Here is a 17873-nt window from a genome sequence, read left to right as displayed (position 1 = left end):
TTATGTCACGTTCTCAGGTGTCCTACAACTTTTGCACAGTGCTGAAGGGAACAGATGCCTGGTTTTGTCGAGTGGTGCCTGTGTTTGTGAATGAATGAATGAGTGAATATTGTAGAATGAATTTTTGTGCAGGATTTCTAATAAAATTAAACAGTGGCATGTATAATGTCCCAGTGAATAAAATAAGTGCTGTGCCTCTGACTTTTGGGACTGAAGCTGGGTTGTAACACACACACATTTAAGAAAAGCTCCAGTATGAAGAGAGCTGCAGAGACACCGCAGCCCAGAAGGAGTTCACACCATTAACAGACTTTGTAAAGTTTTTACATCTGAAAAATGTATTTGTTTCAGTGTTTTTTTTCCCCTCAGTGTTTTTCTTTTTTGGCACAAATCTGATTCCATGAACTCAACCAGGCTCCGAGCTTCGAGAGCAGAACGAGTGATGGCACCTTTAAAAGCAACATATAAAAACAAGTTTATTGTAGTGTCACAATGATTAAAAAAAAATTACAAAACATGAACAACACCTCTTCCACACTTCCGTCGACTGGAAGAGCGCTGAGATTTTACAGTGGTTCAAAATATTAGTGGTATTAGTTCATTAAAGAAAATAACAGTGCAGGAAAAATATATTTTGATGGAGATTTCATCTGTGATTTGGCTTCAGAAAAAACGAGGCTGTCACTCTGCATTTACCTGATATCACCGTCTGAACAAAACCGTCTCCAAAAAACAACCTTCAATCTCTCTGTTAATGAAATCAGATTTTCTTTAAAAGGAGCCTTTTTGTCCAGTGATTCTTACTTGCGTCACCCAGCAGCCGTAGTACTGACACCTACTGGCCCGGATGTGTCTGAGATTCTGTGCGGAGCGTAATCTGCTTCATTCAGAGACAACAAAAGTATTTGGTTCCTTTTCATAAATGTGTGTTTAGACCGATGGCTCCTTTACGTCGCTCTGGAGCAGTGTGAACACCAGCAGGGTTTACACATCAGGTACACAAATGGAGACGGAACGTTTTGTTCAGACAACGGCATGCGTTAAGATCATTAACCTCACTGTATCATGAAGGAGATTTATGTGAGAGATGATTATTTTCATTTACTGCTATAAAAACTGCTCAAGATTTAAGGTCAATAGCGTCAGTATTTTCATCTATGCGTTAAAGTGAAAAAACTACTGAAAACTGAGGTGAAATAAAAACTAAATCAGTCAAAGAAATTCAGACTCAGCTTCACAGCTGCCTTGTAAAAGTGGAAATAAATGAACCGAAATGAATAAACCGCCCTTAAGGCTGTTTACGGACTCACAATCCATTCATGTGCAAATTAAATGTCTGTATCCTGAAATCCACGGACTTGGACAGGCATTGCTCAAAGGATTCAGCTCACAACATTTCCAGAATCACACAGGCTTCAAAACTCACTCAAAACTGAGACTGTACACATAAAGCTCTCCATACTTCATATCATCTCTGCTTTTTTTGGCGTCCAAAAATGTACAAAAGGCCAATCGGTGGCCTCCGTTTTCCCTGATGAAAAAAAAAAAGCGGCTCATCACTTCTCAAAATACGGCAAATAAAAAAACTTGAATCCTCGCCGTCCCCTGACAGCACAGCTTATATAGATCACATGGTAAACTGAGAGAGAGAGAGAGAAGGGAAGAAAGTTATTTAAATATTATACATGACAATTTAAATGGCATTTTTATCCTAATATCTGTACAGCTTTGTATCAGAAATGAAGTCAGCAAAATTTAACACTGCAATGGGGGAGTTAGCTAGGGTTAGGGTTAGGGAGAGTTAGCTCTTAACTTCTAAATGCAACACACACACATTTTATACACACACACACAGGGGTTGGACAATGACAGTGAAACACCTGGTTTTAGACCACAGTAATGTATTAGTCTGGTGTAGGGCCTCCTTTTGCGGCCGATACAGCGTCAGTTGGTCTTGGGAATGACATACACAAGTCCTGCACAGTGGTCAGAGGGATTTGAAGCCATTCTTCTTGCAGGATAGTGGCCAGGTCTCTACGTGATGCTGGTGGAGGAAAACGTTTCCTGACTCGCTCCTCCACAACACCCCAAAGTGGCTCAATAATATTTAGATCTGGTGACTGTGCAGGCCATGGGAGATGTTCAACTTCACTTTCATGTTCATCAAACCAGTCTTTCACCAGTCTCGCTGTGTGTATTGGTGCGTTGTCGTCCTGATACACGGCACCGCCTTCAGGACACAGTGTTTGAACCATTGGATGCACATGGTCTTACTGGTGCAGTGTGGAGTTAATGAAGATTGTCCACCAGGCTGCTCCAGTTTAGCCATGAGACCTCCCACACTACAATGACAGGGGGTTCACTTTCACTGTCCAACCCCTGTGTGTATAAATATATTCATTCATTCATTATCTGTAACCCTTATCCAGTTCAGGGTCACGGTGGGTCCAGAGAAATATATATAGAATTTTTTAAATAACTTGAAATGGAAGATCTGGACCAAAGCAGGTCCTCGACATTTCATTAAGAAACAGAACTGTGTTCCACTGTGGAGACGAGAGACAAACGAGAGAAGAACGTACCACCAGGAATAAAGAGGAGAAATCCAGAGACAAAGAAAATTGCACTTGAAACATCTGTCAAGAAAAAAAAAATAAAACAGTTGAGTTGTCTCACTCACACACACACACACACACACACACACACATCATAAGCAGGTGTGTTTAAAGCTGCCCCTGACGCTCACTCCAGTTTTCTTAGGAGGATGAAAAACAGTGCTGGACTCATTCCTGAGGCTGAGCTGAGAAATCTGTGCATCGTTACTGCAACTCATACACTTATTAAATATGCATAATCTTATAGACATAAATGTAAAAGAGCTGATTTCCCTGGAATAGGTTTAAACCCGGCTGGAGAAACCAGTCCAAAAATAATTACTATTAAAAATATTCTGAAAATACTGCTCACTCGCATTCGGTAATTAATATTCAGTCTCACCTGCACTTGGGTTCAACTCCACAACAATGCCTGTGAAAATGAGGGCTGAGAAAGAGAGAGAGTGGTTGTTAATTAACTTATCACAGCAGGGGCAGTCATGTGAGTTCAGGGACAAAGTTGAAGTCAATAAAAAAAAACTAAATCAATAAAATGACGTCAATAAAACCAGGTTGTTCCTGAACGGCTGCTGAGTTACTGAAACCTCGTCCTGAAGGAGGAGGAGGAGGAACCGTCTTTAGGTTTTCTCTGATATTAATCTGTAGCTTCAGCTCTGACCTCTTTAAATGATCTACATGTAAAAACACATTCAAAACCATGAACACGCTGGAGACACTCTTGTACACCACAGAAAACAACATTGGGACGGAAAGATTTTAAAGAACAGTTGTTCTTTAAGCGAATGCTTTGCTACACCACCGAATCCCAGGGGCTCAACACGCTCAGAGGAGAACACTAACTGCGCAGCATTGTTGTGCCACACTGAGAACTGTGGCTTATTATCATATAAACAGCAGGCGATGAAAGGGCTGTTTACACAGGGGGAGAACACTGCTGTGGGGCTCGTGGGGTTTGGACCAAACAACACAGACGTTTCATTAAGAAACACAAATTGTGTTCCACTGTGGAGACGTGGGGGAACATCCATCCATCCATTATCTGTAACCGCTTATCCAATTTAGGGTCGCGGGGGGTCCAGAGCCTACCTGGAATCATCGGGCGCAAGGCGGGAATACACCCTGGAGGGGACGCCAGTCGTGGGGGAACATGTAACTTTTAAAACTGTGCACAGTTGGCTTTATACAGGCCATTAAATTAACATTAAATTAAAATGAAAGGCCCCAGAAACAAAATACAGATGTGTAAAACAGACATGAAATCTTACCGACTCCAGTGATGAGGAGGAGAAATGAGGCCAGCACCACTCTCCTGTTCTTCTTTATTAAAGGATGAGATGTCCACCTGAAAACAGGCGCACACACACACACACACACACACATTCAGCACAAGACCAAACTCCAAGTACTAAGACGTGTGCTTTACAGAAGCAATCATGTGGGGATGTGGGCATCTTACAGCTAATAGGTATCCTAATTTAGATAGAGACCCCTTTATAATCAGTGAACACAGCTGTTTTAAGGTTTATCCACTGAGGAGGAGGATGATGTGCATGCACTTTAGAATAGCATTAAAATAATTGGGGACGCTGGAGCAGCTGCACAAGGCCAAGCCCACCATCCCCAACGGCAGGGGTGAGCCAAAGCGGTATAAAGCCGCCAGCACTGTGCAGTGACACTCAATCAAAAGCCCTTTGGGAGGAGTCTGCCATGCACTTTTTCTCTGCAGGGCCCCCACTCGACTTGACTCTGCTTTCCTCCTCCTCCACCAGGTGAATCAGGTTCTGGTTCTGGAGGCGGGTTCTTGTTCAGTGGCTGTTCTCTCGTGGTTCAGAGCGAGTCGAGTAGGGACTAAACCGTGGCGTGTAAACCTTGCAGAGCGCTGATCGTCCAGAGAGAGTCGTCACTCTACGCCACGCAACGCAGACGACCAGCACCAACTCTCCATCTGTAAAATCTCCAGCTGCAGCACAGATCACGTTTGTTTTTATCCGACTCACGACGGTAACTCGTAAAATGACGCCGTGGTCTTTTGAAGAGGCTCAAACGCTCCTTGGATCGGTGGCCGAAGAAAGAATCCAGCGAGAGCTGGACGCTGCAACAAGGAAGGAACAAACTCTATTGATCTGTCTGAACTGATGACGGAGCTGTGTTCAGTCCCAAACAACAACAACACGCCGATACACCATGAGTAAACACCGCTTAACGTTACCACCGCCGTTGTTGTGGTTTCCAAAGCCCACTGTTCCCCTTAGAGACGGGGTTAGAGACGACACTGATACATTTCAGGGGGGAGCTGTGGAAAACCAACCAGGGACCAGAGCAGAGTAGAGCAGGTATAATGCAGTGGAAATGTGCCATAAATATAAAGGGTTTCTACACACCTTTATAGAGTGCACATTAATGTGTGTGTGTGTGTGTGTGTGTGTGTTTACCCGCAGCATCGTGCAGACAGTTGTGTGACGGAGCTGAGCGTGCTGAAGGACCACTGAGAGCTGCAGTAGGACAAAGTGGCCGGGTCACTGCAACACAGCATTGATCAGGATCAGAAAAACAAAACAACAGACAAAAGAGTTTCAGCTGTAAACAAATATAAACAAACACAGGTAAATAACTTTCATTCAGACCTGATTTTGAAAAAGTTATTAAAGGTGGAGTTCACGGGGCTGCCCAGGGCCTCTTCGTTTTCCAGGTTCTGTGAATCAAAACAAGTCAAAGTATGTAAAACTGTGCGGAGGGTGACACAGCAACACTGCAGCTACAAACTACCCGAGATACAACAGCAGCCACCTAGCAGCAGCATAACAACCACCTGGGAACTGTTGGATTGTCTGATGCTACTTCTACTCTTTCTGCCTCATAAAACATCACCAACATCAAGCAGACCTCAGCAGAATTAATTAAATAAAGTTGTGTAAATTTCCAAGGTATGGACCCTTTCATGCCCGTCCTCTACCTGGTATTTCAGGTTGCTGTGGTCGTTGGAGTTTCCCGACGCTGAAGGAAGACTCTGAGGTTTGGTGAAGGAGAGCGGCCCGAACGTCATCTCTCCGTCTCGCTCTTTCTCTCGACCCTTCCATCCGTCCAGACCTCCCTCTGGACCCACCCCCTCATCATCCCCCTCCAATGAGAACGCATCATCGATGGTGAACTGCGTCGCCATGGTTACGGACCCTCAGACGCTCACTGCGTGACGACCAGCGATCACTGAGTTTGAAAGACAAAATAATTACGTTAATTAACTTAAAGGTTCAAGATGTTGTTTTGTTGTGACTCCTGGTTCCCATCATCACCTCTGTAAAGAAATTCCACGCAGCTACAGAAAATCCCTGCGTCACAGTGTTTCAAACTGCGCAGAGACCCGGTGAACTGGAGAACCCAAGATGAGTTTGGTTACCCTTTGTGCTGCACTGCAACATATGAGCGGAGTTAGTCAGCTCTAGTCAAACTACACAGACAGCTCTGATTGGTCGGCTGCAGAGGGATTTCTCAGCATGGAACGGGGTTCCAACGTTCCGCTAAACACCGCCTCTGTTTATTTCAATAAACTCAGATTCTGAGAAGATGGGGCAGAACCTGTAGCTCATGCTACTACTGCTCTGTTTCGTTTACATCAGCATCACATGACACACTGTCCAGATGCTCCGCCCACTTTCAGGGTTCTGTTTGGCCATGGGGAATGGACACAGGTTCTGGAAGAGGGTGAAGACATTTCTGGGACTAATAACACAAGCCCTGGGAGCTGTTCCACAAACTGATGATGTAGCTAGATCATTTAGGGTGTGTTCAGGTTTGAAATTAAAAAGAACCTTGGTGCCATTGCTTTTTTAGTGCAGTTTGTTAGATTAAGTGTGAACGCACCCTTTCGGGAAAAAAAAGGCGGCCCGGGAAAACCAGAGCAGGCAGGTGTCATCCTGTTTCTAAACATACTCTGGTGTGGTTTGTTTCAAGTGTGAACACAGTATGAACCAAAGGCATCTAATGAATACAAACAGTGCGAGATGTTCTAAGACATGACAATAGTCACAGCACAAGAGAACACAGTTTGTTACAAACACTGAGCAGAAGACAAATCTTTGCCAAATCTTCTCTTGGCAGCGGAGGAATTTCTGCATCTGTTTTGAATCCGTTTTCCATTTGACCATTTCTCACTGTGTTTCCAGGCTGTAAAAACACCACCAGGTAAACACACACATCCCCGTACACACACATGTAATAAGCCCAGTTTATTATTATTATTACTACATTTGTTCGACTGCATATTGGTGAGCGTGAACTCCCGTGTGCTGTTCTTCATGTCTGTGATCTTCAGGAAAAGTAGGGATAGGCGTGAGGAATGAGGTCAGGAGAAACGATCTTTTAACGAATCCTTATCTCTGAGTCCGAGGAGGAGCTCCTCAGTTCCAAATCCTGACTGAGCTGGACTATTCATTTGCTCTGTTTATCGCCCCTGGTCTCTGACTTTTCAGCAAATCCTCTCTGAAGTGTTTTGTGTATTTACCTTTCTGATTAACGTCACAATTAAACACACCACTACTTCAAAACAACCGTACAGGAGCGACGTGTAGTTCTACAATTACACTCGCTCTGAATGATTCATTAGCCTCTTTTCACCCTGTTCTTCAAATGTTCAGGACCACTGACGTGGTGGTGGATCATTCTCAGCGCTGCAGTGACACTGACGTGGTGGTGGTGTGTTAGTGTGTGTTGTGCTGGTGTAGAGTGGATCAGACACAGCAGTGCTGCTGGAGTTTTTAAACCCCTCAGTGTCTGGACTGAGAACAGTCCACCGACCAAAAACATCCAGCCGACAGCGTCCTGAGGGCAGTGAAGGCCACTGAATTATTTTAATAAACACATTTTAATGTCAAATATTATGGAAACCTGCTCATGACATTACTTTAAAATAAATGGAATTACCTACAAAATGTGGGGACAATTAACAACATGGGAATTACTATATAATATATGTTGGGAAATTAATTCTTAATTAATCTCATTATATGCCTTAAGTCGTTTCCAAAGTTAAAATATCTCGTTCTCACGCATTACATATAATATTCCAAAGCATGATTAAATGATTGGGAACGATTTAAAAAGGCCCGGAGGTAATATAGGTACACATCTCGTGCCCATGTGTTAAATATGTATTTCCCCCGCATTATTAAGTATTAGTGTGTTTTTAAAAGGATATCTGGCAGAGCCGTGTCTGCTGTGTGCTGAGACTGTGCGGTATTTAGCTGTTGTTGTTGAAGACTGAGTCGATTCAGCTGTTTATTAAATTAGTTCCGTTATTTACAGCTATGAGGATATTAAGAGCGTTAAAACTACATTTAACAACACTGAACTGCGCTCAAATGAACCTAGTTCTACAATAACGAATGTTAAAAAACAAAACTGTAAGGCATTGTTTATAACTCCGGTAAACTCCGTCATTTTGGACATTTTAATCCGTCCGGAGTTCAGCGCTTCACCGAGTTACTTACTGCCGACGTGTCGTCGTTTCTCGGGCGGGTTTCCCAGGGTTAGGCCATTTCTCTGCTCCTAATCTTCTAAACCGGAGTTTAAAAAACACTCTATAAAACAACTGTATATAAACTAAGAGATTTAAAAGAGTTTTAAACTCCGAACTCAGGGAAGGACTTCTCTAAAACTCGTCTCCTCTCTCCATGTAGAGCTCTCATTAGAGCGCCCCCCAGTGGAGCGGAGGAGTACAAAATGATACACGGGTGTAACGTGCACGGAAATCATACTGAGGACTTTCTTGAGGGGCTTGTTGCTAAAATACTTCGTTTTTTTAAGAAACCGTGGAGAGTTTCACAAACTCACCCAGTCACTCACACACTCACTCTCTCTCTCTCACACACACACACACACCCGTGGACAGTCTCACACACTCACCCAGTCCATCCACACACACCTGTGGACAGTTTCACACACTCACACAGTCTCTCTCACACACACTCACCCTGTCACTCACACACACAACTGTGGACAGATTCACACACTCACCCAGTCACTCACACACACACACATCCCTGTGGACAGTCTCACACACTCACCCAGTCACTCACACACCCAGTCTCTCACACACTCACACAGTCTCTCACACACTCACCTGTGGACAGATTCACACACTCATTCCCTCTCACACACTCACCTGTGGACAGATTCACACACTCATTCCCTCTCACACACTCACCTGTGGACAGATTCACACACTCACACAGTTTCTCACACACTCCCCTGTGGACAGATTCACACACTCACACAGTCTCTCACACACTCACCTGTGGACAGATTCACACACTCACACAGTTTCTCACACACTCCCCTGTGGACAGATTCACACACTCACACAGTCTCTCACACACTCACCTGTGGACAGATTCACACACTCACACAGTTTCTCACACACTCCCCTGTGGACAGATTCACACACTCACACAGTCTCTCACACACTCACCTGTGGACAGATTCACACACTCACACAGTTTCTCACACACTCCCCTGTGGACAGATTCACACACTCACACAGTCTCTCACACACTCACCTGTGGACAGATTCACACACTCACACAGTTTCTCACACACTCCCCTGTGGACAGATTCACACACTCACACAGTCTCTCACACACTCACCTGTGGACAGATTCACACACTCACACAGTTTCTCACACACTCCCCTGTGGACAGATTCACACACTCACACAGTCTCTCACACACTCACCTGTGGACAGATTCACACACTCACACAGTTTCTCACACACTCACCTGTGGACAGATTCACACACTCACTCCCTCGCACACACTCACCTGTGGACAGATTCACACACTCACACACAGACATTTCTGGGTGGAGTGGGTGGTGAATATGTTTGTTTTGCAAAATAAAGGGACCCCTGTTATTCAAGGGATGAATGTGGGACAGAAATGTGTGCTTTTGTGGCAGTGATAAAGATTTCAAAATCTAATTAAAATGTTCCCAGTTTATTTACTCAGTAAGTGGAAGAAAACATTGAAAAGCACTGAATAGTTTCTGCTTGCATTTGAGGATCTCCATAATAGACACAGAACAACTCTAGTTACAACATGAAATAAAATTACTTGCTCCTTTAACAAGAGAATTTTTCATTTTTACCCTTTTCCTTTTAATTATTCATAACTGAGGATTAAATGAAAGATATTAAAGTCCTTTCATTCACACTCTCTCTCTCTTTTGTATGTTTGTGTGTGTTTCTCAGTCTTGCCACTGCAGGACTTTTAATACATATTAAGTGTAGCCAATAGCAGCGCTTTATTCGGTGACGCGACGTACTTTATTTGCATAACCGCCGCGCGTTTGGGAAACGGGCGCTAAAAGCACAGAAATAAACAAAAATCCTTAAATAAATACACCTGTATTAGCATAACCCTCAACAATATTTTAAATTAAGTAACTACTGAAAAAGAACATTTTGCCTCACCATCTTTTAAACACATAGATTTTCCTTGGCTTTTAAATAAAGTGTATACAAACCGTACAATCTGCGCATGTCTGAATTCCTGCGATCTAAGCTACTCACTGAGAACTCAGTTTCTCCAACTGATGCTTAGGGGAAAGTCCCCGGACACCGAGCAGAGATGCACCGCCCATACGCGGAAAGCGCGCTGTAGAGTGAATACCGCTGAGACGTGCTCTCTCCTCGGAGAGTGGACCGAGCAGGGCTCAACAGCGCCGCATTCGTCATAGTTAGAGAAATAGCGGGTAGTGTAATAACACTCCAACAGAACGGGGCTCAATCTCAGACTGCGCACACTTTTTTTGTGAGGTGTGAAACTCTGTCTGTCTGAATTTGTGTTGAAAACGCTGAAGTTTCAAAGCAGCAATGTTCAGCCACGGGGCTTAATCGCATATTCACTCAGTTTATGCTTATGCTAAAAAGGCTAAACACCACCACACACACAAGAAGAAGATTAAAATCTGGATTTACACGGAAGGGCTTTTTAAAATAATCCCCCAATCTCAGGATGTGCACATGTAATATTTACAAAGCCAAGTATTGAGAAGAATTGGAGTGGCGTTTTTTCAGTACATGACCTCACTTATGCTCTTGTGGCTGAATGCCATCAAACCTTCACAAAATGGCATCAATCTCAGGAGAAAATAATTCTTTTGATATAGTGAGGGTCCTGAGTATGCTCTGGACCCCTCAACCCTGACCTGGATGGGTGAATAAAACACAACTACCCCGTCAGTTTCACTGCAGCACTTAGAATGACCCACCACCGTCATCCTCTGCTTTATGGGGGGTCCATACCATTAAATAACAGGATGAACGTGGGCAAACAAAGTATTCAGAGCAACTACAGTCTGTAACTGTAGAACTACGGAGTGCTGCTGTGTGGTCAGTGCAGCTGAAGGAATGAACAGTGAGAGTAGAAACCGAAAGGTGGTAATGATCGATGTACACACAGCCACTTTTCCATTGATGTTCCCAGCATTGACTGCGCGTTTGTAGCCAATCACAGCAGAGGACGCGGGACGCTTTAGCCAATCACAGATAAACGTTTGAGATACTGTCCAGTCAGAGAGCTGGAAAGGCGGGAATAGTCTGGAAACGGGTGTGGAATGAAAATAAAATAAAAGGCGGGCGCGCCATTTAGTGCTTTGGCTTTGAATGGCTGCTGTGGCGCATGCGCAGTGGGTTGAGTTTTGTTTTAAGGGAGTTCATGGCAGCTGGGAAAGCCGGAGAGTGGGTTTAATTTAATTTGTTTCGATTAAAACCCCCTCAGATCGCTTCGTATCTAATTTCCTTTGTCTTTTGCGACCCGCTGCGGTGTTGAATGCCTTATTATCACGATGTTAGGGCACTATGCAAGCGTGGAGAAATCGCAGCTGGTCAGCTACGTGGAGGATTATTTGGAGTGTGTGGAGTCTCTTCCTTTGGATATCCAGAGAAACGTCTCACTGCTGAGAGAGATAGACACCAAATATCAAGGTATGCGGTCTTTTGAGGGAACCTGTGTCTTAAATGTGTCAGAAACACCCTCCAGATTCTGTCTTTACTGCTCCGTTGTTAGCCCTGGCACCACATTCTCCAACGCCTGCAGACCGACTACAGATTTAAGTCGACTTTCTTAACCTTGTCCTCGTTTTTCTTATCTAGTTCTACATTTAAAACCTTTCCCTTCTTTCCTCCTCTCAGTCAGCCATTTTGCCTCTTTTGCCTCCTGAGTCCACCTTCTGCTTTTACTGTGGTTTTTCGTTGTTGTTATAACGACTCGTGTTAATATAACGTGGAAAATACAAACTTAAAAAGACTTCGTTTTTTGAAACCGTTAAAGTAACTCCGCTATGAACGTCTTAATTAACGACAGAAGCGGGAATCGGAACTGTGGGATGAGCTGAAGTTATAACTCTCTGTTCCGCCTTAAATAACGCGCTGCTAGAATAGGAGCCTCTGCACCATTTTAAGGTGGAACGGAGAATTCCAACGAGAAGCTGATTTCGTGTAATGTAGACTTGATTCCTGAGTAATAAACTACTTTAATGATGTTTATAATCTAATAAACACAACTTATATTTACTTATCACAGATTGTAAATGGTGTTTATGTATTTTATATGTGGCATAAAATGTTTCTGTGATTTTCCAGAGCTCTAGATTGTACTGGAAGAAGAGTTTAAAGTAAATAACAAAAGATATTGAGTAATCCTGATCTAGATGAGCTTTGTGTGTGATGAAGCTGTACAAATGCTTTATATTGTATCCTGTTAGCCCCCCCCCCCCCCCCCCCCCCCCCCAGAAATGTGTAATAAATTGTTAAAAACACTCCATTCAGAACAAACTGTTTCTTTAAAACTCGATCAGTGCTTCTTTACTGACTCTGTTAAAGCTGTCAATCATTAGCTGATAATATGACATTGTGCTGTTGCTTTGACTGTGTGGTAATGTTGAACTACACTGTAAAAAAGTCAACAAACGTAGCAGGCAGAGACACTTTGGCCAAAATTTCAAATATAATAATTGATAAATCTGTTTTTAAGAGTTCCTGGTTTAAAGAGCAAGAAAACCCACTTCTGATGATGAGCCTAGAAGTTACAAACTCGAAACCCCCCTCCTACTGTGTTCTCCGTCTCTCTCTTCTATTTAGTCTCTTCTCAACTCTGTCATTCTGTCGCCATTCTTTCCATCTTTCTCTCACTCTCTCTCCATTTCCTTCCCTCAAGTCCCTCACTGCTTTCTTTTATTTATTTTTGTATTAGGTTGACATTATAGGTTGGCCTAACAAAATGAATTGTCTCTCTCTCTCTCTCTCTCTCTCTCTCACACACACACAGAGATCCTGAAGGAGGTGGACGAGGTGTTTGAGAGGTATAAAAAGGAGTCGGATGGAGGCCAGAAGAAGCGCCTCCAGCTGCAGTTGCAACGAGCGCTGATCAGCAGCCAGGAGCTCGGCGATGAGAAGATCACGGTGGTCACGCAGATGGCCGAACTGGTAGAGAACCGCTCAAGGCAGATGGAGGCGCACTCGCCGTGTTTCCTCGAGGCCGGAGAGGCGGAGAGATCGGCCGAAAAGCCTCGGCACGAGACGGGAGGAGCCTCTGCTAACGTGGCTCCCGAGCGCTCGTCTTCCCGGAGACCTCGGAGACACAGGAACAGCGAGAGCCGAGACTCGTGCCTCGGGGCCAACGGAGCTTTGGAGGATCTCTGCGACGAAGCCTCTCAGCAGCAACCGCCTCGAGAGAAGAAGTCCAAGTCTGCAAAGAAGAAAAAGAGATCCAAGGCTAAGCAGGAGCGTGAGGCCTCGCCAGTGGAGTTCACCATCGACCCGAACGAGCCCACGTACTGCCTTTGCGAGCAGGTCTCTTACGGAGAGATGATTGGCTGTGACAACGAGCAGTGCCCAATCGAGTGGTTCCACTTCTCTTGTGTCGGACTCACCTACAAACCCAAGGGCAAGTGGTACTGCCCCAAATGTCGGGGAGACAGCGAAAAGACCATGGACAAGAGCGCAGAGCGGCCCAAGAAGGACCGCAGGTCCAGGTAGTGCCCTGGAGAACCTGGAAAGACACTCTTAGAAAAGACAGGCCTCTTCTGGTTCACTTGGAACGGGTCGGATGAGAAGGTTTTGGCGCCTCAGGGTTAAATTGTGCGGCTAGTTTGCTTTATTTTTGACATAATACACACCTTCTGGGAATATTACACTCATGTTGTATCATGTGGGAAGACTTTAATGCACAAGGTATACAGAGTATTTGCTGAATTTAACAAAGTCACTGTCAAAACACAACCCTTTTATCCCTTTTTTTAAACATTTATCCTTTTTCCTCCAATTATTAGTTATTTTTAATTCCATCTTTTTCAGTGAGTCTCCTTGAGCGCTCACTGAGGTGCCTGTCCTACCCACACAGAGAGTGGGGTCATTTCGAACCTGTGATCTCCAGGAGACAATAGCCGATGTATAGACCCCTTATTCTCATTTGTAATATTTGTCATAGTTCAAAAACCTCAGCTGTTCTTAATGTAAAAATTTCACAAGTCCAAGATCGGAGCTAATTTTACAAATGAACTACGGAAAATGTCCAGAGAATCAGGTCCGGATTTTTTCCAGAGTTGCCCTTTTACATATGTAGGGTACAGCTGGAGATTCTCAGTGTCAGACAGGTTCTTACAGCTGGAGTTGTTTGGTGTGGTTTGGACAGGGGCCTGTACATTTGTTTGCAGGAGGCATGGCATGAATTCACTGTGAAGTCTCTGGAACATTACCGGCTCTGTTCACACGGGTGCATTCTGAATTCACCCGGACTGTGTATGAGTAACGGGTAATGTTCGGTACAAATGATTCAAACATTTGTGTTTGCAAATGGGCTTTGGATTTAACATTGTTCCTCTAAGCTCCATTTACATTTTTCTTCTTCTGTAATTTTTGGGTGTAATTCCCTGACTGTGAAAATAAGATGTTGCCTGTTTTTGTGTGTCACATGTCCCCTGCTCTGTTAAACTCAGCAAATAGGCAGAGACTGTGCACTTCAGGTCTCCCTCTCGAGGATGTGTTAACTTGTGGTGTAAGGTTGGAAAATGTACAGTTTAATTTGATCAGAGGTGTGTAAACTTGTGCAAGTGACCGTGCCACACTAGGGCTGCACAATATGGACAGAAAATGCTGGGTGTTTTAAAACATGGCTGAGTCAGTCAGAGGCGTTGGATGGAGCTCCATCGCTCCTGAAAACGGTTCCAGTTTTACAGAGCGCAGTGTTGTGAGGGAGTTTAAACCACTTTGGTGGACTCTTGTCATTAGAAATGGTGATTTTAGGCTCATGTCCAACTGTAGTGTGTCCACATTGGCTGGAGTTTAAAGTAGCTGAGTTTATTAATAATAAATGGTGTTTACGCACTTTCTGACACCGCCATATTGGCCACTCCTCCTGTAATAAGTGTGATGAAGGTCGGTGCAGTGATAGTGATGAAATGCCATGTTGTGCAGCTGTAGTGGAAATCCTCCTGGATCTTAGGCTTTCACTCATCTGCATTTACAAGTGCAGCTCAGTGTCAAGGAAACAGACTCTGGACCGGACTGAGGTTTTCTTTTTGACTCCTCTGCCTTCTATTCCCACGTTTATTTATTGTCAGCGCTCCCTGAGTGTGATTTAAATGTTGTGTTGAAAGTCTTTAGATTGATCTTCTCAAGGCTCCACCCTCAAATGCATTCTTTCATAGAAGACTGTAGATAGAAGTTTCACAGAACGTTAGAGGAATCCAGTTTGTGGTTTTTTTTTTTATTATTATTATTTTTTATTTTATTTTAGACCTACTGTGAAGGCCTGCAAAAGCCTCGCACTCAAAGCAGAAACACTGTTTTTACGTGCATGGTTCTGCTTTGGTTTGTGTTTTGGACCGTTTCAAGTTCCATACACTTTAAAGGAACAGTAAATAATATTTACCTCCCAAAAATAACCAATATTCATGAAATTGATCATTTATTTTCACTTTTTTCTTTTAAATAAAGTCCAACTCTGGAGATGCTTTGAGTGAACCAGATTATCCTCCGTAAAGTGGTACTATGGATTTTCACTCAGGCCACTAGGTGGAAGTATAACAGCTCTCCCATATGGTGAAAAAAAAGGAGCTTTTGTCGATCGTTTTGAGAAGATAACGAAGCAGTTTCTCGGAGTGGTTAAAAAGCTTGTAAAAACCTGATGGTTGCTATGAAAGCATGTTTTGGGGCGGAGCTTGTGTAGGTCAGTCTTGAGGAAGATGGAGGGAGTAAAGACAAAGCAAAAGCCACTGAGATTCCGTTAGAATTTGTTTTTCCAGGCTCTGTGTAAAACTGGGCATTGTGCCGACGACACTGGACCAGATTTCAGAAGTGAGTCTCCTTCGAAGTTTTCCTAATGCACTTCACCCAGTGGTTAACGTTTTACTGTAGACCATCGTTCATGAGGCTGCGCAAGCATCTTGTTCATGACATTCGCATAAATAAACATTTATAGAGGCTTTTTTTTTATCAAGTGTCAGTCTTCAACACTTTCTAAAGTGACTCTGACAAGCACAACTTATAACTATAATGACTACATGACAGCTGAAATAAGGCTAGAAAAATATCGTTATCCTGATTGTGATTTATTACAACAAATCCTATTTTTAATAGTTTAATCAGCCAGAACATTTTAAAAAAGAACACAAATTATTCAGTGTTAGCAATTCATTATACCAAGTGTAGAGAGAGATTTATTTGCAAAATGAAATAAGATAAATCTTTTCAAAATCATCCAGATGCCTGTGGAAGCTCCTGGTGTCTCTGTCTGTGCCCACAGTGGGTTCATGTCAATTAAAGAGGGTCCTGTTTTCACACAGGCCTTTATGCTTTTAGCTGTTGTTGGTCACAGCCATAAGAAATCTTTTCAAGCAACTCCTTCCCTGACCCAGCTCACGTTTTCCCATTCTCTGTGAACGAATAAGCTAAAAAATGATCTGAACATGTGAGATTATAATATATAACATAGTCTGAGTCAATGTCACTGGATAAGGAGACCATGGAAGACGGTGTAGTGTCAGTCAGATCGTCATATTGCACAAGCCACATCTATAGAAACATCTATCTATATTATTAGTTATTTTCATCTTAGAAAGTGTTAACGACAACTGGCACTCTGACTAATCCTCTGGACATGTTTCTGCATGCGTTTGTCAGATGTGACGTCAGGTTTATGAACACAGTAAAACGTTCCCACACCGATGTGATCCTCCAGGTGCTTTTTCTGGCTTCAGGGCGAATGAGGGACATTGAAAAAGACCCTGAACACTGCCATCAATGTTTGTAAGATATTGGAAAAGATATTTTTCAAACTTTATTTTTTCATGGAGTTGTGTGCTGTGTAGCGGGAGGAGCGCAGTGAGGGGGAGAGGGAGTAACGGCACATGATCGACGCGCACAGGGTTTGATGATTGTTATATCAACGTTCTGTTGTTTTTGTTTTCTGTTTTGATTTAATTTCACGTGTTGACAAAAATATGGACACGTCATTTCTCCGAATGTCTTCCAGCGAGAGAAGGACTCTTAGTTTGACGTTGTCTCGTGTAATGTTTTGTTAAAGACTGACTTTTTTTTTTGTTTGTTTTTATTTTTTTCATATATTTAAATAAACCTGTGCCTAAGTCTCTAATCACGGTTTATTTGTGTGTAATTGTTGATGACTCCTTAAACTTAACCCTGTCTTACTGGATTATTTTAACATCAGCCAGCGAGTGAAGAGCTGGAAGCAGGAGGTCAGAGTAAGGAACTGCGGTTCACAGTGTGATGGTGATGATCTACCTGCAGTTTTTAAATTAAAATTATTGTTTACTACTGTCCCCCTGTGAGTCTTGGTTTCTCCCGAGGTTCTTCCTCCAGGTTTGAGGGAGTTTACTGGTACTGTCACCAATTCATTATTTTAATATGAATTATTTTTTTCAATGTTTTTGAAGCTGCTTTGTGACACCAACAGGTTGTGTTTTTTTTTTTTGTTTTGTTTTGGTTTTTTTTAAAGGCACTGTAGTAATTAATTGAAATTGACTAATGTTTTGGTCGGAGCTTCACCAAAACTCTTGGGGCCCCTGGGGCCTGAGTCTCACAGATGGAGGAGGGAGTGACGGTCTGGTCCCATCCCACAGAAGAGCTACTGCAGCACACACTGCTGAAGGGGTTAATACTTCTCTGATAGAACCGGGTCAGAACACATCTCGCTGAAAGTGTTTATAAAACGTCACCACCACAGTTTGGCTCAGATCCTGACGCT

General features: G+C 43.3%; 2 protein-coding genes across 2 annotated transcripts; one reads left to right on the top strand and one right to left on the bottom strand.

The window, feature by feature from the left end:
* Window positions 1–304: 304 nt before the first annotated feature.
* Window positions 305–8295, bottom strand: tmem134 (transmembrane protein 134). Its single transcript, XM_066678243.1, has 8 exons — window positions 8099–8295; window positions 5569–5819; window positions 5240–5307; window positions 5048–5134; window positions 3881–3957; window positions 2998–3042; window positions 2583–2636; window positions 305–1639 (listed from the first exon to the last, which is right to left on the bottom strand). The coding sequence occupies exons 2-8, from the start codon at window positions 5773–5775 to the stop codon at window positions 1557–1559; spliced, it is 621 nt and encodes a 206-aa protein (XP_066534340.1). The 5' UTR covers window positions 5776–5819; window positions 8099–8295; the 3' UTR covers window positions 305–1556.
* A 2985-nt stretch (window positions 8296–11280) lies between these two features.
* Window positions 11281–17422, top strand: ing2 (inhibitor of growth family, member 2). Its single transcript, XM_066679639.1, has 2 exons — window positions 11281–11593; window positions 12936–17422. Exons 1-2 carry the CDS (start codon window positions 11455–11457, stop codon window positions 13643–13645), a joined length of 849 nt encoding a protein of 282 aa, XP_066535736.1. The 5' UTR covers window positions 11281–11454; the 3' UTR covers window positions 13646–17422.
* The last annotated feature ends 451 nt before the right edge of the window (window positions 17423–17873 follow it).

Source organism: Hoplias malabaricus, chromosome 8, assembly GCF_029633855.1.
Source record: "Hoplias malabaricus isolate fHopMal1 chromosome 8, fHopMal1.hap1, whole genome shotgun sequence".
Classification (NCBI taxonomy): domain Eukaryota; kingdom Metazoa; phylum Chordata; class Actinopteri; order Characiformes; family Erythrinidae; genus Hoplias; species Hoplias malabaricus.
Note: the sequence above shows the minus strand (reverse complement) of the source record. Positions and strands in the feature narration are given on the sequence as shown.

Excerpts from the sequence above, each read along its gene's own strand:
- tmem134 (XM_066678243.1), bottom strand. The coding sequence starts at position 5,775 with ATGGCGACGCAGTTCACCATCGATGATGCGTTCTCATTGGAGGGGGAT. Across the intron at positions 5,308-5,568 it reads ACAGCAACCTGAAATACCAG|AACCTGGAAAACGAAGAGGC; the intron begins GTAGAGGACGGG and ends TTTGATTCACAG. Across the intron at positions 1,640-2,582 it reads TCTCCTCTTTATTCCTGGTG|TTTACCATGTGATCTATATA; the intron begins GTACGTTCTTCT and ends TCTCTCTCTCAG.
- ing2 (XM_066679639.1), top strand. The coding sequence starts at position 11,455 with ATGTTAGGGCACTATGCAAGCGTGGAGAAATCGCAGCTGGTCAGCTAC. Across the intron at positions 11,594-12,935 it reads GATAGACACCAAATATCAAG|AGATCCTGAAGGAGGTGGAC; the intron begins GTATGCGGTCTT and ends ACACACACACAG.